Source organism: Carlito syrichta, unplaced genomic scaffold, assembly GCF_000164805.1.
Source record: "Carlito syrichta isolate Samal-C Ts95f unplaced genomic scaffold, Tarsius_syrichta-2.0.1 Scaffold309041, whole genome shotgun sequence".
Lineage (NCBI taxonomy): Eukaryota > Metazoa > Chordata > Mammalia > Primates > Tarsiidae > Carlito > Carlito syrichta.
In genome coordinates, this window is record NW_007253137.1 from 362,532 (window position 1) to 387,945 (window position 25,414).

At 34.5% G+C, this 25,414-nt stretch overlaps 1 protein-coding gene across 4 annotated transcripts in view; it reads right to left on the minus strand.

Moving 5' to 3' along the window:
• The window catches only part of CNOT2 (CCR4-NOT transcription complex subunit 2), a 110,045-nt gene that overhangs the window by 20,454 nt on the left and 64,177 nt on the right, over positions 1-25,414 (minus strand). For all 4 annotated transcript variants that reach the window (XM_008066612.1, XM_008066613.2, XM_021716859.1 and 1 more), the window contains 4 exons: positions 17,374-17,440; positions 6,292-6,439; positions 5,383-5,565; positions 2,997-3,076 (listed from right to left, as the gene is read on the minus strand). In XM_008066612.1, the coding sequence (XP_008064803.1) occupies positions 2,997-3,076; positions 5,383-5,565; positions 6,292-6,439; positions 17,374-17,440 (478 nt within the window). The remainder of the gene's footprint in view (positions 1-2,996; positions 3,077-5,382; positions 5,566-6,291; positions 6,440-17,373; positions 17,441-25,414) is intronic.

Below are 25,414 nucleotides of genomic sequence, written 5' to 3' on the forward strand. Positions count from 1 at the left end.
TCTTTCAACACCCATCTCATGATGGGTGATTTAATGAGCACACCTAGGTGCCCATACCACGCTGAGTGTTCAGCAGTTTTTGACTAAAAACAACATGACCCCCATGCCCCATCTTTCCTATTTACCCAATCTCACCCCAAGTGACCTTCCATTTTTTGTTTCCCTGGATGAAAAAAGCCCTCAAAGAGAAATGTTTTGCTGATGTGGAAAGGTGGAACAAAAAAAAAAACAGCAGAAGCGCTAAAAGACATCAAAACTGATGAGTTCAAAAACCATTTTGAGCAGTGCAAAAAGCATCTCGATAGGTGTATTGCATCAAACAGAGAGTACTTTGAAGGTGACAAGTTTAAACATATAAAAATACACAATTTTTATAAATAAATTCTGGGTTTTTTGGGGTTCTACCTTGTACGATGAGTGGGTAGGAAATATGGGAATGTGATACAAAGCCCATAAGTTTATATTACCTATTACACAGTAGGCGCTCAATAAATATATATTGAATATATACAATTTTTGTTCTTTTTAAATTGTAACAACCAGCCTGCTTCCTTCAAAAATTAAAATTTAACCCAGTGTCGCTCCTTTGCTTATTTTAATCATCTCGATTTCTACTTAACTTTTATTATTCTTTATTTTATTTTATTTTTGAATCAGAGTCTCACTCTGTCGCCCAGGCTAGAGTACAGTGGCATGCTCATGGCTGCCACAGCATCGACCTGCTGGGCTCAGGCAATCTCTTCACCTAGGCCTTCCAAGTAGGAATCACAGGCATGTGCCACCACACCCAGCTAATTTTTGATTTATTGTAGAGATGGTCTCTCCAAGTTGTCCAGGCTGGTCCCAAACCCGCGGGCTCAAGCAATCATCTCACCTTGGCCTCCCAAAGTGCTGGGATTATAGGTGTGAGCCACCGCGCCTGGTCCAACTTTCAGTATTCTTATAACCTTGTATTCTTATTTTCCAAAGAAAATTTCCTACCTTTATTTTAGCCTGCACTATAGCTTTTCTTTAATCTTTGTTTTGACTAGTGTTTTATACCCATTTTCAGTTTATTTTGCACTGTTTCCCCATTTTTATTTTACTCAAAATTTCACAACTAAAAGAATCTCAAAGAGCAATTATTATCTCAAGAATATTACTCTGTTGATAGAAAAGCAGATTCTATTAACATTCCAAGACAATTTAAAATTACAGTAGTAAAAAATAAATTAATACCCATTGCTAAAAAACTACAGTTTATGAACTTTGAATTTTAAAAACTATAATATTAACAAGATAATAAAAATTTTAGATTTGTTTCAATTTATAAAATAATCTCTTGAATTATTTGATTACAAATTACAAACTTTAAATAAATATTAACTCAATACACATCTGTAGGTCTTCCAAGACGGAATTTAAGATTGTCATGTATTATTTGAGAATACATTTTAACCTAAAAAAGTTAAAACCCTCAAATTTGTATTTTGGGGGAAGACTTGGAAATAATTTTCCTAGTATAAAATACACTTAGTTAAAATAGAATTTTAAGCATAATTCCAAAGTTGTATAGCAGTGTATTAAACTCTAATTCAGAATCTAAGATGGCACTGTCAGACACAGTTACTTATGTCCCATTTAGGAAAAAACTCCAATTAAACTATGATATGCAGCCTGATTGCAGAAACATTAAAATATGAAAAAGTACATTTTAGAAACAACGAAATAAAGTATTTCATATTATTTTAAGATCTTGAGCACAAAACTACCATATACAAATGCTACAGCTGACATTTTCCCCCAAGTTTTAAATCTTGTTTAACCTTGATTAATCTATGCTGCTTGAACATACATTAACATTTGAAAATTAAAAGTTCATAGCTACAAATGACATTTCCTCATTAAATTTTCTTTCATGCTTCTACATATGCTCCATTTCAGTGATCATTCTTCCATCTTCCACCTCCTTTACATATATTTCTCTCTCAATAATCCTGTTCCTTTTGCTCCTATAATCATAACATCCTTTATATGCCTTCTTGGGAAAGGGTCTGAAGGCAAGGGTAGAAAGGGTTAAAACCTAAAGCAAAATGGCAACAAAGCTTCTTGTTCTCTTCTGTCTGAAGCTGTTGATAAAAGAAACAATAAAACTGCAACTTTTTACTGACAAAAGCAGAGTTGCTTTTCTATGTAACTAAAATTTGAATTTTTTTTTTTTTGGAGTTGTCTCTGTCACCCAGACTTGAGTGCAGTGGCCGCTCCCGGCCACTGCAGCCTCGAGTTGCTGGGCTCTGGCAATCCTTCCACCTCAGCCTTCCAAGTAGCTGGAACTACAGGCGCGTGCTACCACGCCCAGCTAGTTTTTTTTTATTTATTGTAGAGATGGGGTCTCACCAAGTTGCCCAGGTGGATCTCGGACCCGCAGGCTCGCAATTCACTCACCTCGGCCTCCCAAGGTGCGGGATTACAGGCTGAGCCACCGAGCCTGGCCCCAAAATTTGAATTTTATACATAAAACTGGAACATAAATTCTAAGGGTTAAATGGCATAATTAGTACTATTAAAACTGTTAAGAAAAAAACGGTAATTGCTCCATATAGGTTCTATTCAATCTTGGTCACTATAGCCAGAATGCCCTACTACCCAACCTGGTATAGACTATAGTTCTCACTGTGACAGGGCTGAAGCAAGGAAAAGCTTTGAAGCAAAACAGATTCTAAGAGATAAATATAGACAAAGTTAATGTTTAGGTTCTCTCTAGGTGTTAAGGAAATAATCCTGATATTGCAACACAAATCATTATGATGTTACCATGCCATGTAGAAAAAAAAAATTAAACATCTATCAAGTGTTCACTGAATTAACCCTATTTCCATCAATTTCCACTAAATTAAAAACTACCAATTAACGCAACAAAAAGTTCTGTAATATTTAAAGACCAGTATGTTGAATTGTATTATATTTCAGAAATCTATCAAATTTCTTATAGGGTACTAGCTCCAGAATAAGCTTACCTGTTCCATTAAAAATGTTACTTGATAAGGAGTTATTCATTCCAAATGCCTGATTCCTGTTCATTCCAAATCCAGACATACTGGGTACATAGAAAATAATTTTAGATATACAGTAAGAACACTAACTGTCAGATGAAGAAAAATAAAAGTGTATACTTTTGATCTCCTCATAAAAAAAACAACAATATGTTTCAAAACCAATAGTAATATTATTTTCTGAATCTAATTTTTATTTTTTACTTAAAAACTTATCTAAAGACCTTGCATGAACAATTGAGAACCAAAACATCTTAAACAGATCAATTACAAAACAAAACCTCAATAATTTATATATGAACCTTGAGGAAAACAGATTAAATATGCCATTTTGTGTACTTGGAGAGCCAACTTACTGGATACCAGAAGTACCAAACCTAAGAAATGTGCAGGTTAATGTTAAGAATATTTTTCCTAAATACTCGCTTTTCTTTCTTATTGGTAAAGCTTGCTATTAGTCCTTTTCATAAGAGATCTTCTCTCAAACGATGTTCATCTTTCCAAACAAGAATATAAACTCCCAATGGACAGAGTCCATGTCACAGTCCTCTTTGTATCCTCTGCCTTTTAGTGTTCAGGAAGACACAACAGATGTTCAATAAACATTTAGTTGACCTAAATTAAATGGTGCTTTTCTTTAATTAAGTGCTTCAAAATATATTATTCTTATCTAAATAAGGTGTACCTTTCGTCTACTTAAAAGAAAAAAAAAAATCTCTATAGTGCCCCTCAATCTTGAATTAATGCAAACCTGGTATTTTGTAAACAGTTACAAACGCCTCCATTTTTTGCACATGGCTAAGCATAGGAAGAATAAACCAAAAATAAGGCTAATCTTATAGAGTAAGGCTAAACAATTAAGAATGTCAATAGGGATTGTTAATGCAGATTCTACAACAAAACTACCCTTAACATCAAATAATCTTCTGATAAAGGCAGTCAGTGTATCAATGCTATGAGTGAAGTTAACCTGTTTTAAGATAATAGGGATTTTGGGGATTTGCCTACATCTATAAAACTATGGCAAAACAAGTTTTTAATAAAATACACAGCTGACAAAACAATAAACACTAGAAAAGTAGAAAAGCCAATGGAAAATTTTGTTTAACAGCCTGTTAAGAATTGCTGATGCCACAGGTACCATTCAAATAGGAAAGAAGTGCTCAGAGATGAAAATACTTTATAATACATATAACTTTATCAACAGTAGAAATAAGCAGGGCTTTAGAGATCCACATTACATTGACAATTTAAGCAAAGTATATTTTAAAAACAAAATGAGAAAAATATGAAAAGGCAAAATTTTAAATATACACTCAATGAGCAATACTATGGGAATGCAGAAAGATGTGATAAATCCAAGAAGTATTTATAAGGTTATTAGGAAGTTATCAAGAAGATAAAAATTTTGATAACCTTTCACAAATTATAACTTTTTAAAAAAATAAAAGAGCGATACAATTATAGACAAAATACTCATTTGTCTACATAAAAGCACAAATTGGAACCTATGGGATGAACATTAAACAGGCAATGTTTATAACCTATTTAAATTCAGATTTTACAAGTACTCGACTAGAAGAAAGTGAACTAAATGGGTATGATAACTAGATCAAGGTCATCTTCCGCCTACAGCCCTCAATTTAAAAAATATATATGTAGAGGCAATCAAGCTTAAATACTATTTTTGCAAGAAAGTCTTATATTTTAGATATAACTCTAATATAAATTACTCAAATAGCCTTAAAATCCTAACAAAATGAGTAATTATCTTTATTAGTTGCATAGTTACATGCAAGAGACAGTGCAAACAGAAATAAAACAGCACAAAAGCTCATCTATTTTTTTTTAATCCCTAGACATGATCTTGTTTTCAAACACTGTAGACGTGGTCTTAATAAGTCTTTGGTCAGTAAGTCTTCAAAGCACAAAACTGGATCTGTTGAGAAGGTACTGAACCAAAGTATAACTAAATCAAGACAGCAACAGTCAAACATGACTCCGGTCTTATTCAAAAGTCTGGGACTCTTAGCACACAGGTAACCAACCTCATTTAATAAAGGAAGGACATATCATAACCAATATTTACCTGGTGGCAACGTAAGAACAATTCTTTTCTAACAACAACCCAACAACAATGCAAAGTCTTAATGTGCTTTCTAAATCAAACTGATTTTCAAAAGACTATATCTTTTGTGATGTGTATCAGAATCTTTGGTCATAAATATATAACGAAACACACTTATGAGAAGACAGAAGTCACATCTCAAGAACAAAGCGTGGAATATGAAAAGGTAAATTTGAGGATACCCAGAAAGACAATTACACACAGTATCAATAAACATCTTACCTGTTCACAGTAAAAGGCTGTCGAGAAGGCTGCTGCTTTGGCATACATATTATGCTTGGCGAGCTTCTGTTGGGGCTACCTAACCCTGAACTGCTCATGCTATTTGTCCTGCTAGGAATTCCAATGCCCTGACCAACCTGGGAGTGGTTCATCATATTCCTAGGATTCATAGGCAAAATACCCCTGAAAAAGAAGTCCATTATACTACATAAGCTCTCTATAATCAGTCATTAAAATTGTCTATAAATAATCGACTAGTCCAACCCTAGCAACTCAAATAGCATTTCAAATTGCATTCCTCATTTCCATTAATTCTTTTGTCTTGTCATTCTTGCTCTTTAAAAAGGAAAACCAAAGTAAACACACGAATAAGAAAGGGCAAATTATAGTGAAACTAATATAAGGGGATATCTAAGATGAAAGAACTAGTGGTGTGACCATGACATAAAAGACAAATGTATTTCACATATATATTTAAAATAATTTCATTTCAAATGCATGTCACTCTATCTTTTTCATACTAATATGCAGAGTTTATTCATGTTTCACTTTATGCCCACTAGAGCAATGGATGTGTGGTGAGGGAGCAATAATCGCAATTATCTGGGGAGGAATTTTTTAAATGTACATCTTCCTTTAAGGAAAAGAAGTGACTTCTGGAAAAGCTCCCCAGGAGGTGATTAACCCTTGATATTAATCCCATCAACAACTAGTATGCTAGCTGCAGGATAAAAACATCTTGTACTATACTTATCAATTTGCACTGAAATCAAATGAGCATAGGTATTTTTTTCTCTCAGTGAAAGGCACTGAACCAGAAAACCAAATAATTACCTTATTAAAAAATCAAAAGCTTGCTCACTCTACAAAGATACATTTTAAAAAATATTCTGGTCTATCAATAAATACCTGCTTGGAGATGGAGGCGTGTGAAGTGACATTGTTGGTACCCCTGTTGTTGGCGTGACGTGGCTCGGTAACTGAGTGCCTTGTGATAAGCTGCGATTTAACTGAGGGGTATTGTTGCTCATTCCCCTCATTGGAAGGCCTAGTGCACCTAATAAAAAAATTCAGAAGAAGGAAATTCATTGCTATCAGGAATGCAATTGTTATCCATCTTCTGGAGCTGGCAACTTAAACATTTTTAATGGCCTAACAAAATATGCAAATTTTAAATGGATATATTTAATTCACTCCAAATGGACTCTGATTTTAACAAAAAATATGCTCTAGTCTGAAATTTAATATTATGATTGGATTTTTTTATATTCTTATTTTTTCATAGTTTTATTTCATTATATATTATGTCAATGATCGTAGTAAATAAGATGCTACAATATAATATTTCTTAAAGGCATGTTTGTACATACATATATAATAGATGTAGTAATATATGTATGTACAAACATATATTATATAATATAGATTATATTAATATATGTAAATACATATAATATACATGCACAAACATGCTTTAAGAAATTTTACAATCTTCTGTTAGGTTTTAATTCATAACTGATGTATACAGAAAAACATTTAACCCCACTTTGCTGAAGTAGCTTTACTTTTTAAATACATTCTAGAAAAATGTTTACTATAGATACGTATTTCTCAACATTACAATTATTACAGACTCAACATAAAATGCCAACAACTGCTAAAAAATTCAACCCAATATAGTAATAAGAGACAAAATGTTTAAGCATTTAAGTTTTTCAAAATATAATGGCCCTGTGTTTAGTACTTCTAGGGCCAGATGCAGGGGTGGACATGTTTCAGTAGGACATGTTTTTAAGACTACTGAGGGTTTACCATTCAGATAGAAAACATTAGAAAACTAACAAATTTAGATAAACTTATTTCAAAAATCTATGACATACTTCCTTTTTATTTAGATATTTTCTTAATGATCCAGAATAAACAGCATGGATACTAATGTTCTATGTGTTTTTTTCCCCATTTCATGTTTCAAAATAAAGATGTACAAGCTGCCACTTATACTGTCGTCATAATGGAGTCATACTGTGAATGACTCCTTTCCTTCATCATCCTGATCCACACCTTTTAGTGCTTTCTAGTTCTAATCTGCTGAAGAATGGCATATTGGCCAACCAAATATATTCTGAACTGGAGATTAAATAAAAGTAGTAAGACAGAGTGAGTGTTAATCAGTAAGCAGATGACTTTAATGCAGGTGATTTTTATCTTTTGGCATAACAATGTCCTACTTTCTAACCTAGGAATAGCAATGGATCACAAAGACTTCACCAGCAGGTATTTGGAATTTGGCAGCCTCAAAACTCAGGTTGTAGCCTAACTCTGTTTCTCAACTGAATGAAGCCATTGAATCTGATTCAATATGTACTCTTTTCACTCTTGTTCCATGAGGACTCAACCTTGGGTCTGCATTTCTTTAAAAACATTTGAAGAGAATTGGCTTAGGTTATATAATGGTTTAATCACCATATATATATATATATATATATATATGTCTAGTCACTGTAAGTTTTGTGACCATGAGAATGCCACTAGCTGCAGCCACTTTCTCTGAATCTGGGCCAAAAGAAGTAAGAACATGAGATTAAAGATCAGTCTACTTAAGATTTCTTCAGAGCTCAATCCCTCAAGCACACCATTTTTCCTCTACGCCCTCTAAGTGTTCTCACGATGAACCACCAACATGAGATTTTCTTACATCATTCATTCAACAAATATTTATTAAGTGCCTACTATGTGACATGCACTGTGCTAGCTGCTGAGGATACAGCAGTGAACAAGATAGAAAAGGTCCCTACCCTTGAGGAGCTTACAGCCTACTCCCCAAACAAGCTGTCCTAGAATCAGCTATAGCTGCAAATTTCCCACAGGAATGTGTGTCCCACAGTTACTGACCACCAAATAAACGTTAGAAATTTTAGAGCCAGAAGGGATCTTAAAGATCCCACCTAGTCCAATGTTCACACTTTACAGAAAAAGTTAACTGACTTCTCCATGGTAACACAAAGAACTAGGACTAGAATGTAGATCTTTTAACTCCTAGTATTCTTCAGTGGCAGCACTACAACTCTGAATTAGCACCCTTGTAAGTGCCTATGTAACCACTCATCCATTTTGTCCTTGTTTTTTTCTCATTTCCTTCACTTTAAACTTTTTTTTCTAAGTCTGCATGTTTTGTTCTCTTCCCTCCATTTTCTTTCTCTCTCTCATGTTTACACCTGTCAGTTTTCTTCTAGTTTTCCTTTTCCCTTTTTTTCATTGCCCCTACATAGCCCTCACTGTAGACAATATACTTTCCAAAAATCGAGTACCCTTTTGGCCCCTTTTTAATAATTAATAAGCCCTACAAAAGACTCAGATCTGCCAACTTCAACTCTCCACATACATGCTATTCTATGCTATATCATAATAATGTATAATTTCAAAATATTTCAGACTGGAGATTATCTGAACATTAGCAAAAAATATTTTGCAGAAGGAAACAAGAGTGGGTAAAGCTACTGAATCAAGTAGAAATTGGCATACCTGAATTCATTTATAAGTACTAAGAGTAGAGGAACACAGTAGGAAATAAAGAAAATATGTGTCTAATTTCAGCCTTCAAACTTCATCTTTATAAAAATAGCTAATAAATTCAAGAAGTCCAAGTTTCATTTTATTGAACTAGTTATGAAAAAAATCAAGAGAGGAGTACATCATTTCAAACTGGAACATTAATCCTTGAATATTTAATAATTGAGTTATTTTAAATTTAATTTAAAAAGCAAATTTCTTTAAAACAAAGAGAATAGCACTGAATAGGAACTTACGAAGACATTTAGGAAATAAAATACACTAAGTCATTAACTTTAAGTCACTTGATTCAAACTATTACAACTGGATAGAGTTGGGGAGGTGAATTTAATCTTTTACTTATATAAAAACAGTCACAGAAAAACACACTAAAAATAGTATGCCAAAATAGAACACACCAGCTAAAAAACAAAAAACAAAAAAACTCTGAGTATTTTTTTGGCATAAAAGAATTAAAATAGTTACAAATATAAAAATGTATAAATGAGTTTGTGTATGAGCAGGTGACTGGAAGGACAGTAGAATTAAAATTTATTGAGCACTTTAAGCATATACTACTTCATTTCATCGCCTTCTTATAATAATCCTACAGAGAAGGCATTTATCCCCTTTTATTCAAACAAAAAGTATTTGAAAATGTTATAATTCTTAATACAATTTTTCTTTCAAGTTGACAACTGACACTAAAGAATAATATAATATTAGAAGAACTATTTGAATACATCATAAATAGATTCCTATCTCTTATTTGGCAGGATACCTAACTGTCATCTAAAATACATACTTTATTGATCATTTTTCGAAAACCCTAAAGAATAGGATCTAAAAAATTATTCCACAAATTATTTCCACTACACATATGGATTAACAACACATCCTTTAAAAACTTAAGGCAAGATGCACCATCCTTTATTTCGTCTTTTGTTAGACACAAAGACTATTAATAGTACAAACTATGTGAAAAAATAAAACTAACAGTAACAAAATTCCTGAATACTCATACTTAAATGAAGTCCTAAAATATGAAGAGAGGGAGAAATCCCTAATTGATGCAAAGAGGCTGAAAGGGCCTTCTTCACTCACACAGTAGCCAGCTTCCTGCAGAAACTCACTGTCATGCCACCACTAAAAAAGAACAGTTCTAAATGGTGCTTTATCTCACTGTCGTCTTACCTCCACAACCTGTCTTGCACTTAGCTGGTTAATCTTTCCTGTCCAATTATTTCCTTATGCAATTTCCCTCATTAAAGTCAAAGGACTTTAGGAATAGAAAAGACTCCAGAGATCATTCAACTAGGTTACAGATGAACAACTCATAGCAAACATTAAGCAACTTGCCCAAGATCACAAGTACCGAAGCATAAAGATGATCCAATTTCTTGACTCCTATTTCAATGCCCTCTGTAACTAATATCACTTTCTACTTTCTACAGTAGTTGCTAACGTTTTTATCATCCAGGCAACTTTATGTCTGGGTTCTACATCCAGAAATTGTGATTTGGAGCAGTGAAATTTTAAATAGTCCCCAGGTGTTTCTAGGGGTGCAGCCAGAGTTGAGAATCACTGTTTTGAATATTAAATGAAATCACAGTTTAGTCTTTAAAATTCTGTCAGAACCCAAAATATGTTTTTTAACCTTGACATTGTACTCTTCACATACTACCTATTTATATTTGATTTTTCCTTTTTCCCTATTCCCCTCCTCAAATCTGCCCCAAGAATACTTTCATGTATCTTGTTCTACAGACATATAAAAACTATTTAAAAATAAAAACAAATAAGTGACATGACCGAGGTATTTACATTTCACTGTGAGTAGGAGGGACCACTATCTCAGAAATAGAGTGGGTCTGGGGTCAGAAAAAGCTCCCTGGAGATATTATATGAATTATACAATGTATGAAACTTAGATATTTGATGGTGGCAGAGGTGGGGAGTCAGGTGGGTATAAATATTACAAGAGTTCAGTCTGAGAAAATGACAACATGTATGAAAATGAGGACAAGTTATACACCTGCAGGAGGAGTCGGCTTGCCTTCTAGCTGCTAAGGATGTATGAGACAAACACAAATGGAGCTAAGTGGTTTCAACATCCCCAAACATGAGAAGCTGCAGCTGTGTTAGAATCAGCTGAGAATTCCAGACAACATCCAGTTGAATTTTTTTTTTTTTTTTTTTTGAGTCAGGGCTTTACTGTTGCCCAGGCTGGAATGCAAAGACTCACTACAGCCTCAAACTCCCAGCTCAAGTGATCCTACTGTTTCTGCCTCCCGAGTAGCTGGGACTACAAGGCACCCACCACCAAACACAGATAATTTTTGTATTTTTTGTAGAAACAAGGTCTCACCACATTGCCCAAGCTGGTCTTGGACTCCTGACCTCAAGCAATCCTCCCCTGAGCCACTCAAAGTGCTGGGCTTATAGGCATGAGCCATTGTGCCTGCTGAGGCTGGATCTTTATAGGATTTCAAAAGAATCTTTACCCATAGAACCAGCTGCGTATACTTTGTACTCTTCCTCAATGAATATCTCTGTTAGAGTAGAGGCCCTCATTCACAAAGGAATGTAGGTTTCAAACCGTAGAAATGGTCCTTGATTGGCCAGATGCAGAGGCTCATACCTGTAATCCCAGGACTTTGGAAGGCCAAGGAGGGAGGATTGCTTGAGCTCAGAAGTCTGAGACCAGTCTAGGCAACAAAATCTCTACAAAATAATCAGAAAAGTTTGGAGTGGTGGTAGGGGCCTGTAGTCCCATTTACTCAGGAGGCTGAGGGGAAAGGATCCCCTGAGTCTAGGGGGTGGAAGCTGCACTGAGCCTCTAAGAAAAAAAAATCATCTTTGATATTTCTATTCACATCCCACATCAAGTCATGTTAGCTCTACCTCCAAAATATCCCAAATCTGACCACTTCTCACCACCACCACCACCACCACCACCACCACCACCACTAGACCAAGCCACCCTATTTTCTTGCCTGGACTATTGTCAGAGTGTCCTTCTCTTTCCTTCTGTCTTTTCTTCTCTCTCTCTTTCCAGCCATTCATTCCTTCCCCACCTAGCCAATTGTCTACAAAGCAATCTTTAAAAAAAAAAAAAAAAGACAATTTAAAAAAATCTTTCCCATTAAACTTAAGAGTACATCCAAATTCTTTACTGACTCTTTGCAAGTAGACTTTTCATGATCTGACACCTGTGACTTTTCATCTTCTACCTTCTCCTTCATTTATTGTACTGGGTCTCTCATTCTTTAACACAGCAAGTTCATTCTTACATAGACTTAGAATTTCTGTGCTGCTTGTTACCTGTACCTGAAAAGTTCTTCCCCAGATCTATCCAAGGATCCACCCCCCTCAACATTCAAGTTTCCATTCAAATATTATCTCCTCAGAGATGGCTCTTTAGTCTGCTCCTTGAAAATATTAATCCTATCCACACATTCCATTATCCTGACTTAATTTTTATAGTACTTATTACCAGAATTATATTATTTGTTTAGTTGCCTACATGCTTATTCTGACTTCTTCCATTAAAACGCCAGCTCCATGAAAGAAAGACCTTTATTTGCCATATTTTTACTTGTGCCTTGGGATAATACTACGATGAGTCATAGTAGACTCTCAGTAAATAGATGATAAATGAATAAGTCCTATCACAATGTCTTAGTTCAATAGACTCAACATCTGACTTAACATTAGTAGTTTCTGCTATGTTAAGGAACGTGCCCTTTAAGGGTCACGGTATCCAGGTTTCAAAGAAATTGCTTTCACAACTCACGTTCACATGGCTACTCTTACAAAGTAATGTAATCCTGGCTCTACCACATACTATCTGTATAACCTTGGCCAACTCCCTTAACCACTCATGGAGTTGTTATGAATATTAAATAAATTAACTCATACATGTACTCAATACTCAATAAATATTAACTTTCATGTTTGTGAAACATGTCTATGGAATGAAAGCCGACATGTGCTCCCAAAAGTGAAGATAAAAAAAATGAAGTAACACTTTTCAGCAGAAAACGTGTTTTATGGGGGAAAAATTTGTGCTATAGCTGTGTTCTTGAACTTGGAAAGTAGCAAGGTTATCTTGAGTGAAGACTGTACCTTCTTAGCTGAAATCAATTTAACAGCCTAATAAGTTTCTCTTGCCTTAATAAAGTAGGCCACTCCCAAGTCTATCCCATGATGTGGATGTTGTTCTCACTGCTGAAACAACTTTACTCACAGCTTCTTTAATGCTAATCTCAAACATGACCTCATCAGTGAATCATTCATTCTCCTGATCATTCTCTAAGATAGGTGATTACTCCTGCCTTTGAAATATGCAGAAAACGTTAAACTTCTTACCCTTCTTTGTAATAAAATTATTTGTGTGCTTATCCTACCAGATTGTATATAATGTATCTTGTTCATCATGCATTCATTTACTGAGTACCTATCATGTGTAGAGTACTAAAGACACAAAGGCAATGAAGACATGCAATAAATAAATGCAGTAACACCGCAGCAGTAGGTACACTGTACAGAAATGGCACAAAAGAGAATGATCTCTTTTACCACATCTACAGTATCCACCATGGTACAACACGTATGGTAGGCACCAAATAAGTATCTGTTGACATCAATTCCCACCTCCTTTTTGAAGCTTTACCATACTGCTGTAGCTTACTTTCGTCCTCCCCAAATCCTAAGTCTGTCCACGCCATTTGATACATACCTTTTAATCCATGTATTAGCATCACAGGCTGCTAATTAATATTTTACATATAAATGTGTCTTATCTTCCCCAACTATAACCTGTGGTTCTTGACAGCAAGAATTGTCAGAGCACTCATTACTAAGTATTTAGTATCTGTTGAATGGTCCTAAATTTTCCTAAAGCAACCAAAATGTGTCATTTGCCTGTTTACATAGTCTGCAGAATCACTTTTGAAGCACTCCACTTGTGCCCTAATTCTCCACAAAGCAAATAGCCTTCACATAGGTGTTAACACAGGAGTCAGACATGTCTGTTGGAAGCATAAGCCTACGTAACTATTCTCAAGGTAGGAGTACAGGTCCCAGAAAGACAGATTTATTTCCTCTTCCAAGAAGAGGTCTGGATCCTTTGAGAATTCAGATACAAATGTATATAATAAATTCATTCAGATAGCTAGTAAACCTAAGTGTCTATAAGATAATATACACATAAGGGAGTACTAAGTAATTGCACTCCAGTCTTACAAGGTTCTAATCCTGTTGATAAAAAGGTCATTCCAACTATCCCATCACTTGATTTCAATACACTGACTATCCAGGAGAACTTAATTCCTAGTTCCCTGTTCATTACAAAATGGAGCTGATGAGTCTTTAAACCTACAAGATGTACAGTTAAGTCCTCATTTAATGCCATCAATAGGTTCTTGGAAATTGTGGTTTTAAGCAAAACAATGTACAGCAGGTCCTCATTTTGTTCAATGTCATTTCATTATAATGTTGATGAGAACAAAAAAGTTGGTTCTGTTATATGTAGTTTTGCTTAAAGTTGCAGTTACCAAACACCTATCAACGATGTTAAGTGACAACTGGCATAGCTAAAATCTTATGCACACAGTATAAAAAGACAAGTGGAGAACAGCATGCAACGTGATGTTTGTCAGTTTCTATAGTTATCATTTGGTGCACAATTTTCCCATGAACTCCTGGATGAAAAGTTACTTAATATTTAGATAAAATCATATTATACTAGAACCTGAGATCATACAAGCCCCTTATCTTGCATTCTCTGGGTACCTCATGCACAGCACAATCACTTCCATCCAAATCTAGCACAATTTTAAGTTTACAAAGTTCCATATCCATTCTAAGAGAAACTCCCTTCTTTGTGTAATCCCAGCAAGCCTTAGTTCTGAAGAGGGCACTCTTCCTTATCTCTCCCATCTCTACCCCTTCTAATCACAAATCTAAACATAAAATCAGACTACAAATTTTAATGACACAAATTCTTGTTGAACTTTGCCAAGTAAATAACAAGTTAACAGTGATAACTCAATGCACTTGGGAAGAAAAATAGCTTTTAGTTATATCAACCCCAATGTAAAATTACAGTAAACTATCATAAGAATATTATCTCTCTAGTCTACTCCCACCTACTAATTCCTTATCTCCCCATCCTTTAAGTCAAGTTCTCAAATTTATCATTCTGACTCAAACAATCGAAACCTTACTGCTCCAACCCCACAATGTAGCTTGTGTTCTCCTATCTGACAAGGACTCTACCAGCTAAATGACCTACTTGGTCCTCTTGGGTCTGTCCCAATAGATAGAGACTGGCAACTCAGACTGCCTTTTTTTTTTTACTAGTTGTAGCTTCTAGATCAGTAAGCTGGAAAGGAAGAATTACATCCTGACCTGAAACATTTCAGTTCCAGTTGATCTAAGGTTCAATTTTTCTAAACATGAATTTTTATGTCACTTAAAAAGAATGAGTCACACATTTAAAATGTTGCTTCACCCATGCTACAGGACTCCAGTCATTTAATATACTTAACATTAGCAGAAAATATTTGTCATAAATGGCTTCTTTTTAACCTAAGTACCATGAATATATTTTTTCTAATGAAAAATTTACTCATGTATTAATCTTTGTATATCCTCAAAAACAAACACAATGACTTACACAAAATAAGAAGCCAATAAATGTCTGCCTTACTAACCACATAACTGTATCTCAAACCTAACTCATCACTCAGTATCTTAGCCCAGTTACAATTTCATGTTTGCAGGTTAAAAAAAATTAGATCCGATTTTTTAATTTTTATTTTTTGAGTGGGTATCTTACTCTGTTGCCCAGGCTGGAGTGCAGTGACATGCTCATGGTCACCGCAGCCTTGACCTGCTGCGCTCAGGCGATCCTTCCATCTCAGCCTTCCAAGTAGCTGGAACTATAGGCATGTGCCACCATACCCAGCAGATCAGATTTTTAAAAGTCTAGATTGATTGTAGTTGATTGTAATCATTGTTGTTTCCCTTTATAAAAGAACTTTATTTTTTCAAATGCATTTTTTCTACAATGCATATCTACTTTCTGCTGTAATAAACTGTGAACTTTAAAAAGAAAAAATAAGGTCTTTGCAATTGGTCTATAGAAATAAAAAGTAGCTTTAAAATAACAAGATATTTCCGTGGTAAGGTTTACTAGAAGGGTGAAAGCCATACTAAAACACAAGAAAAACAGAATAAATTACTAGCTAATAATAGAACCTCAACTAGAATATTTGCAGATAATCAATGTATCTACATTATAATCAATATTAGGAAAACTACCAATGTATAATATATACAAGGAATTAATAAATATTATTTACTAATTCTATATTAACAAAATTGTATTCCACAGCAAAAGAGGAAAGTCACAAAAAATCGAAAAAAGTAGATGGAAACTATGCTTGTACACAAAATAAGTTTCATCTTCCCACTAAATTTCAAAATTAATTTGAAGGGTGAAGTGGTATAATAAACTATTCTGAGACCTTTCAAAACTTTGCTTTTCATTATGCTGGGGAAACATACCACATCAAATAATTAATTTTTATTTATAGCTGGTTAAGATAGTCATCAGATGTCTCCTTCAGTTACTCAATTATCCTATAATCTTTGATGGAAATTTATAACATTTTAAACTCCTCCTTCCATTAACATATGATATTAACAGAAATGAGATCAACAGATCTCTGCCATTAACATAGATGATTAAACCGTATTAATATGTAATATGGAAAATTAATTTGAGAAAAGATGAAGACACTTTATAATTTAGAGCTTTATAAAATTTTATGTGATAACAATACCTAACATTTATTGAGCACTTACTATGCACTAGGTACTATGCTAAGTGCTTTAAAAGTATTACAGTACTGAAAAAAATAGAATCTTATATGATATAAAATGCATCAAACTGTAAAAATCTAGATTCTATACCCAGACTGAGCTAAAACAACAGAAGGAATATTTGCTAAACAAAGAACATTTAACAATTTGCTTACATTAATAAACAGGCCAACACACACACACCCCCCCCCACCAAACAAACTAAAAAAAAATATTTTAACTTCTTCTAATTGAAAACCAAGACTGCTAATTTTTAGTCTGTTTAGCAAATTCTTCTTCAAGAATATGGCAAAAAGTATATATAAATATAAAAGATGTTAAAATAAATTCTAATTTATACTATAATAAAGTAATAACAATTGAGAATTAGTAAGGCCTGAAACAACGAGGTTTTGCTATGTAAGTAAAATAAAGAAAACTCTGAAAATTAATTATCTTTTTTTAAAAAAAAAGTTATAATAAATCCACAAGAGAAGCATTGGTTGTTCTTTATTTGGTAGTTACTTTTTCATTAAATAAAGTATTCCAAAATAAACACAAAATTCTTACTTTGTTGCCCGTATAAACTTGCCCCAAACTGAGACAGCTGACCTGATGTAGATGGTGATGCCAGCATCTAGAAATAAAGTAATTATATTAGAGCATAAAGAACACAGAGCATTGTATTTATACTTTACAAATCTGTAAGTCATACCATAAATGTAAGAATTTAACCCACATGTCTTTCTTCAGAAAGGCAAAAAACAAACATTACATAATCAATTCCATTATATAATAATGAATATATTCTTTAGAGAATATCACAACTGGATAAAACTAAACTGTGAAAATGACATTAATTTTTGATACCATAAGAGTTTTCTAGAAGTTACACTAAATTAAGCTACAGCAGCACTATGACTTCATTTTAAAAAAAGTAGGCTAGCTAGGCTAACAAAAACACAAAGATACAATTCCACAAAGTCAGCTCTGTAAGTGAAATTATTTTATTCTTAAGTAATACAGTAAGCTAAATTCTAAATTCAGTTTGTTACCTAAACAAAAAAGTTTTATACTTTATAAAAATATTTCCTTATTTTTATCTACAAATAATTGATGTGTAAAATGGACAGAAAAACCTAACAAATATTCTGTACACACAACCACATAATAAATGGAGAAATGATACAGTAGCAAAGAACAAGTAAAAAAAAAAATACAAAAATATAGACATGGTATATAATTTATACAGTTTTGCTAGTGAGTGATTTGAATTTCATGGCACTTGCTATGCAATGCCTTTCAATACATTGCATCAATGTTTTTTTTTCCTAGTAGAATATAAATTCTTTCAAGATATGTTATATTCATGGAACATAATATACTTATTTTTGTTTTTCCTGATAGAAATGAGTGTAGCAGTGCTATACACAAAATAACCACTTAAGCTGGGTAAATGAAAATGTGTGAGTATATTTATATATTACTGATTTTGTATTAGACAACCATCAAAACACCTTAATTAAATAAGACACTGGCCATGTCATCAGGGGGCTTACAATTTAGTGAGGAAACAGAACGAATTACATAACTCATTATATTCCAAGGCAATGTGTGGTAAATGATGGAAAGAAAGTATAAAGCATCCCTGAAGGAAGTTAATTCTACAGAAGGGTGAGGCATCAGGAATACTCTGTGTATAGTGGTAAGATTTGATGAAGGTACAGATGAAGGGTCTTACGGGCCAAGAATATGCAGTATGTGTAATAAAGGTTAGTAACATGATTAGAAAGCATAAGAAACAGTGGTGACTGGACAATGGGGTAAAATCAGTAAGGCAAATAAAGCTTATTCCTGTTAGGGCATAGAAGAATAGGAAGTAAAAGCATATGCTGGGGCTAGATTGCAAAGGGTTTCTTAAATTTTGTACAAAAATGGCTACCAACTATAGCAATAAAGGGAAAAAAATAACATTAAGCAGGGAAGTAACATGAGAAATAGGAAATGCTGAGATACTAAATTATAACAGTAGAAGTGGGATTACAAATGAGAGGCATTACAGTTGCAGAAGTAACAGTATTTTATGTCCTATTGAACTAGTTGGGTATAAGGAAAACGGGTGAGTGGAGAATCACTAAAGAGAACTATCAGATGCCGCTCTGAGGTTTCCAGGGAAGGAAAATCATGCTGACACCGATCACAGAAAAACCAAGACTTTTTTAAACATTTAAACAACAGGTTTTACAATATACATTTCATGTTTTTCATGTCAAAATTCTAAGTTGTTTTAATTTAAAGTACACAAAAATGTTTACACAACTGTAGGATTTCTAGTTTAGTTTAGTTTTGTTTTATTTTGAATCAAGGTTTTTCTCTGTTGCCCAGGCTGGAGTGCAGTGGCACAATCACAGCTCACCACAGCCTTCACCTCCTGGGCTCAGGTGATCCTTTCATCTCGATCTCCCAAGTAGCTGAAAGTACAGGTACGCACCACCACGCCTGGTTAATTTTTTTGTAGAGATGAGGACTTACTATGTTGTCTAGGCTGATCTTGAACTCCTGGGTTCAAGCAATCCTCTTGCCTCAGCCTCCCAAAGTGTTAGGATTACAAGCATGAGCCACTACACCTAGCCTATAATTGTAGTTTTAAACCAATTATATCTATCAGGTTCTCCTGAGGTAAGGCTGAGTTACACACTACTCAAAAAAGCAGTACTTTTAATACAGTAATGAGTTTTCTTAAGAAGAATCAAAACTTATTAATATTCCCTCTCAAATTCAGAAGGTATGCAACCTAGAATATTAAACTACCATTCAAACTCCATATTCTTTATCAGTTATAACCCAATAGATCAAAAGATACCTGATAAGTTACTTTCTTAGGTGCTACATTCATTGCTGTTACTGGATTAACTGGAAATATTTTGTAAACATATTAAAGGTTCACTTCCAAATTGTCAGAACAAGATCAAAGGAGATGTATAATATATAATAAAGTTTTAGTGTGTGGCAGAGGGTAAAAGGTTTATATATTGTTTAAAAATATAATTTCCCATCATTATAAGCTAAAAATGAAAGAGTATGGTTGTTTCTAAAGGTTTCAAATATAAGATGTAGGTCAATATGAATGCATGACATAGAATGATCCATGATGTGAACATAAACTTCACTTTTCTCAGAAATTTATGTTTACTAAATATGTAACTCCAAAAAGCAGCCATTTTAGTCTATCTTCTCACTAACACTACACCTCCACCATGAGTTACAGATGTGCCCAGATCTCAGTCCTCTCAGAATGAGAGGAGGGAGTAAGTAGGGAGGGAAGGCCCTATGTGAAGGGCAAGAGGTAGCAGTTCCCTAGGCCAATACCTTGAGATTAAGAGTAGTAGGGTGTTTCACTGACCACAGTGTGTAATATTAACTATAATGCTTTCTATGTGCCAATACATAAAGAAGATTAGTTACACTGCTTTGCAGGAATGTAAAAGCAGTTTAGTGTTAAATTTAGGAGTTTATAACCTTCAACATTTTCGTATCAGAGAGACATTGATCAGCTATACAGAGAGATATTAAAATTTCTGCCTCCAAAGTGTCAAAATGCAAAGTGTCAAAAATGCAAATATCTAATTTCTTATAAAATCTATCCCTAATGATTTGTATTTTAAAATTCTGAAAGAATATTTCACGAAATAAACCGGTGCTAAGAACAAATTTAACACACACAAAAAAGGTGAATGGGACAGAAATGCTATTTACGAGAGCAAAGAAAATGCACAAGAAATGTACTATGGCAGAATCACAGCTACTGTTAACAAATGTTTTAAAAATGCTGACAGCTAATAATATAAAGACGACTTTCTCAGAAAAATATAAAACTTTAGGTAAAGAGATACATTACAGTAGGGAATGTAGCATAAGTAGAGTAGAATGACCTTGGCTTTGGAGTCAGAAAATAATGAGTTTGAATCCTGGTTCTGCCACTTACCTACGGGACAGCTGAGCCTCAGTTTCCTTCCTGCAAAACAAAAGTAACACTACCTACCTCATGGAGTTGAAATAAAGGCCGAATGAGATACGATATGGCTGGTACATAGTAAAGTGTTCAATAAATGGTAGGAGCAGTTGCTAAAAATCCTAATGTTCCTTTCAGTTGCAGAACTCTCATTAACAGGGAATTGGGGAACAGTTAGCCTCTGGGAATTTATTAAATAATAACCCTACATTTTATATAATTTTCTGCCCAAGGAGCTATAGAAAGAAGTTTATCTTCACAAATTCCAGGTAAAATAAGGTGCAGAACTTGTGTTAAAAGGGGCAAAAAGTAGGAAAAGATTAAATATCACATAATCAATAAAAAGCCAAAGCCCAATAAGTATGTTATCGTGTTCCCAGTCTAAAATCATCATAATAATTACATCTTCCACATTGCTCAGAAATCTATAATACACACCACAGTCAAACAACCACCAAAACCAGTAAGCAACTAAAAAAAATAGCAATGCGATTCTAGTTACTTCCTTGATCCACCAAAGAGCCCTTTTTATGCTTTAATATACAGAATGTGCAAATTGTTACCCCCCAAAATGCAATAAAATTTTGTAAAAATGAAAGTACTGAAATTAGAACAAAACTCACTAAACAGGCACAAAAAAGAAAAACTAAGAGGATAATACATTAAAGAGAACAAAAGAGGCTAGGTATGGTGGCTCCCCACCTGTAATCCCAGAACTCTGTGAGGCCAAGGTGGGAGAACCACTTGAGTCCAAGAGTTCAAGTCCAGCCAGGGCAATATAGTAAGACCCCGTCTCTACAAAAAATCTAAGTGACATGGTCTCATTATGTTGCATAGGCTGGTCTGGAACTCCTGGGCTCAAGCAATCCTTTTGCCTTGGCCTCCCAGAGAGCTGGGATTACAGGTGTGAGTCACCACACCCAGCTCGTATTTTATTTCAAAAGTTTTTAAACATGATTTTAGAGTAAGTCATCTTACTATCTGCAAATAATGATAGTTTTGTTATTTTCTGATACCAACTCCATTTTCTGCTTTTTTAAAACAAATACTGAGAGCCAAAGCATAGGCTGTAAGAACATGACAAGAAAATACTACACAAAGTTCCCACCCCTGCTAAGCTTAAATTCCAGTGGCGTAGACAGGATAATAAACTACTCATAAACATGTACTTTCAGGTAGTGATTGGTGCTATGATTTCTAAAATGCAGAGAGAAAATTTAGAGGATAGTGTGAACAGTGTTCATAGCATATTTAAGGTCATCTAGGAAAAGAATGGACAGAGGAAAGGCTATGTGGATGAAACAGTTTAGAAAAGAAATGAATGCAGTGAGAGAGAAACCATATGAAGATCTGAAAAAGTGCCAAGGTTTTTAGAAAGAAACACATACAAGGAGCTGGACAACCAGTCAGCCTGACTCCAGCATGCAGTTAAATATAAATTATAAGGATGACAATGGTGGTGAAAAAGTATCCGTATTTTATAGTAGATTTTATCAAAATATTGATTACTATTAGCCTGAGAGAAAACTTAGTTGCCATAATTGCAGACTAACACAAGTATGAAAGCTAAGTAGGGGTTCAAAATGGTTTGTGGTTTTGTCAGAAGAAGAAAGGATGGCTAGGTACAGTGGCTCATGCCTGTAATCCCAACACTTAGGGAGGCTGAGGTGAAAGCACTGCTTAAAGTTAGGAGTTTGAAATAAGCCTGGGCAACATAATAGACATCATCTCTACAAAAAAAAAAAAAACAAAAATCAGCAAAATGTGGTAGTGCACGCCTGTAGTCCCAGCTATACTCAAGAGCCTGAGGCAGGAGGATCGCTTGAGTCTAAGAGTTCAGGCTGCAATGAGCTATGATCATGCCACTGTGCTCCAGCCTGGGTGACAGAGCGAGACCCTGTCTCTGAAAAAAAAAAAAAAAGGAAGGAAGATGCCCATTTATATCAGTTCTAAGAGATCTTTTTTAATAACTAAGAAATAGGGGTCACATCTCACATGTCTTCTCAGCACACATTAAAATAAACAAGGTTCAAAGCCGGGCTCGGTGGCTCAGCCTGCAATCCTGTGCCTTTGGGAGGCTGAGGTGAGTGGATTGCCTGAGCCCGTGGGTTCGAGACCCGTCTGGGCAACTTGGCGAGACCTCATTTCTACAATAAATAAAAAATCAGCCGGGCATGGTAGCACGCGCCTGTAATTCCAGCTACTTGGAAGGCTGAGGCGGAAGGATAGCCAGAGCCCAGCAGGTCAAGGCTGCGGTGGCTGGGAGTGGCCACTGCACTCCAGTCTGGGCAACGGAGTGAGACTCCAACTCAAAAATAAAAAATAAAAATAAACAAGGTTCCTACAAGTTAGTGCTTCTCAAATGATTATGCTTAAGAATCATCAAATAAGTGCATACTCAAAGACACATAATAGTAATTAAAATACACTTTAAAAAAACTCTCATTGGTTAGATTTAATACTCGCAAAGAGCTATCTAGTACATTCTTATGTAAATGTGTTTCATTTTCTATAAGGTCTATAATAAAAAAGCAATTATAATAAAAAGGGAAACAAGTCCATAATTGCCTATTATTTAATCTGTTGTAAACACTTAAATATATATATGTAATATTTATAACACAACTTTTCTATTTTTCTTTTCCTTTTTTGTTTTTGATTAAGAGTCTAACTCTGTCACCCAGCTTGGTATACAGTGGCACAATTACAGTTACCACAGCCTTGACCTGCTAGGCTCAGATGATCCTTCCGCTTCAGTCTTCCAAGTAGCTGGGACGTGTACCACCATGCCTGACTAATACTTTGATTTCACAGAGACAAGGTCTCACCACATTGCCTAGGCTGGTCTCGAATTCCTGGGCTCAGGCAACCCTCTTGCCTCAACCTCCTAAAGTGCCGGGATTACAGGCATGAGCTACCGCTCCCAGGCCACTTTTCTATTTCAAAATAGCAATACAGCATTCTACAGAAAGTTACATGTACCCGCATTTCTTGAAATACAAAGTCTTTAAAAATAAGGAGTAGCTCTAAAGAACTATTTAGCAAAAACTAGCACACAATCTCACATAGAAGAGTTTCCCAAATACTTCTACAACCACGCATATGATTTTAAAGTGGTTACATTTTATTCTGTATGAATAGGGTAAATCAGAATACTTTTTATTTTTACCATTTTAACCATTTTTAAGTGTACAGTTCAGTAATAGAATATATTGATTTTAAAGAAACTTTTAGTCTAATCACTTCTCCAAACATTGTAAAAAAGATATTAAATGAATTCAACATGAAGAGATATTAACTCAAAACTTCATCACTTCCATCCCCCTCAATTTTTTTTTTAAATTTTATAAATGTTATTTTGTTATAGGAATGTGAGACACAAGTGAGAATTAACTACATAAGTAGGCTGCATGCAGGTAAAGTTTGGGCTTCTACTAACTGGTCCTCTCTCTCCTTGGCAACGAACCAAGTACCCCTCGTGCTGTCAAGTGACCCTCCACCCTCTTCTCTCCACCCCCCCCAGCAGTGTCCAGTGACTGCGGATCCCACCCTTGTACTAATGTGACTAAAGTTCAAGGTCCACTTATGAATGTCTCTCAAAAAACTTAACACACAAAATCTATTATTAATATTCCACTGATATCTGTAGGATTTCCAGAGCCCACATTCCCAATCACCAAAAACTAATAAAAGAGTTTTATAGGGCAATTGGTTATAAAATGAATACACATAAAGTATTCTATAGATCAGTAAAAAACAATAGGAAAAAGGCAACTATAAAACTCTACTTACTAAAAGGAATAAAGAATAAGATTAAAGAGACACCTATCCTTCTAAAAGGGTCAATATTAGTATTAATGTCCAACAGACAAAAACATTTTGGCCAGGTGTAGTGGTTCGTTCACAACTGTAATCCCCACACTTTGGAAAGAAGCAGGAGGATCATTTGAGGCCAGGAGTTCTAGATTAGCCTGGGCAACATAGCAAGACTCCATCTCTAAACAAAAAAAATAAATTTTTAAAAAGAAAAAAATGTTCATAATAAAAAGATACAGAAGACCTTACCCAAGAAGTTATAAAATGGGCTACAAAGCTATAGCAATTCAACTATGTTGTAGTTCTGACAAACAAACAGTATTATGGTAAACAAAAACAGAGTTTAGAAACAGGTCATCAAACAGGTATATAATAAGGAGAATGTTTAAATTAGCTATAAATGAATGGTCTAACTTGGGGTTGAGCAAATTACTGTTTGCAGGCCAAATCTAGCACACTGCCCTGTTTCTTTTAAAAGGTATGTGAACTAAGAATGGCTTTTACGTTATACATGGTTATATTAAGACTCATTATATATAATATAATAGGTATTGGTTTTATATAATATGCTTGATTTTGTCTCTTAGTCCACAAAGCCTAAAATAGTACTACCTGGTTTCTAAGGAAAAGTTTTCTACCATGATCTAAAGTATAAATGGTATTGAACATCAGGGAATAAAAAAAATCTGGACCCTTAAAATTTACACAATAAAAATATATATTTCTTCTTGTGTAAGGAGGGAAGTGAGGAGTAGGGCCATGCTATGTTGTCCAGACTGGTCC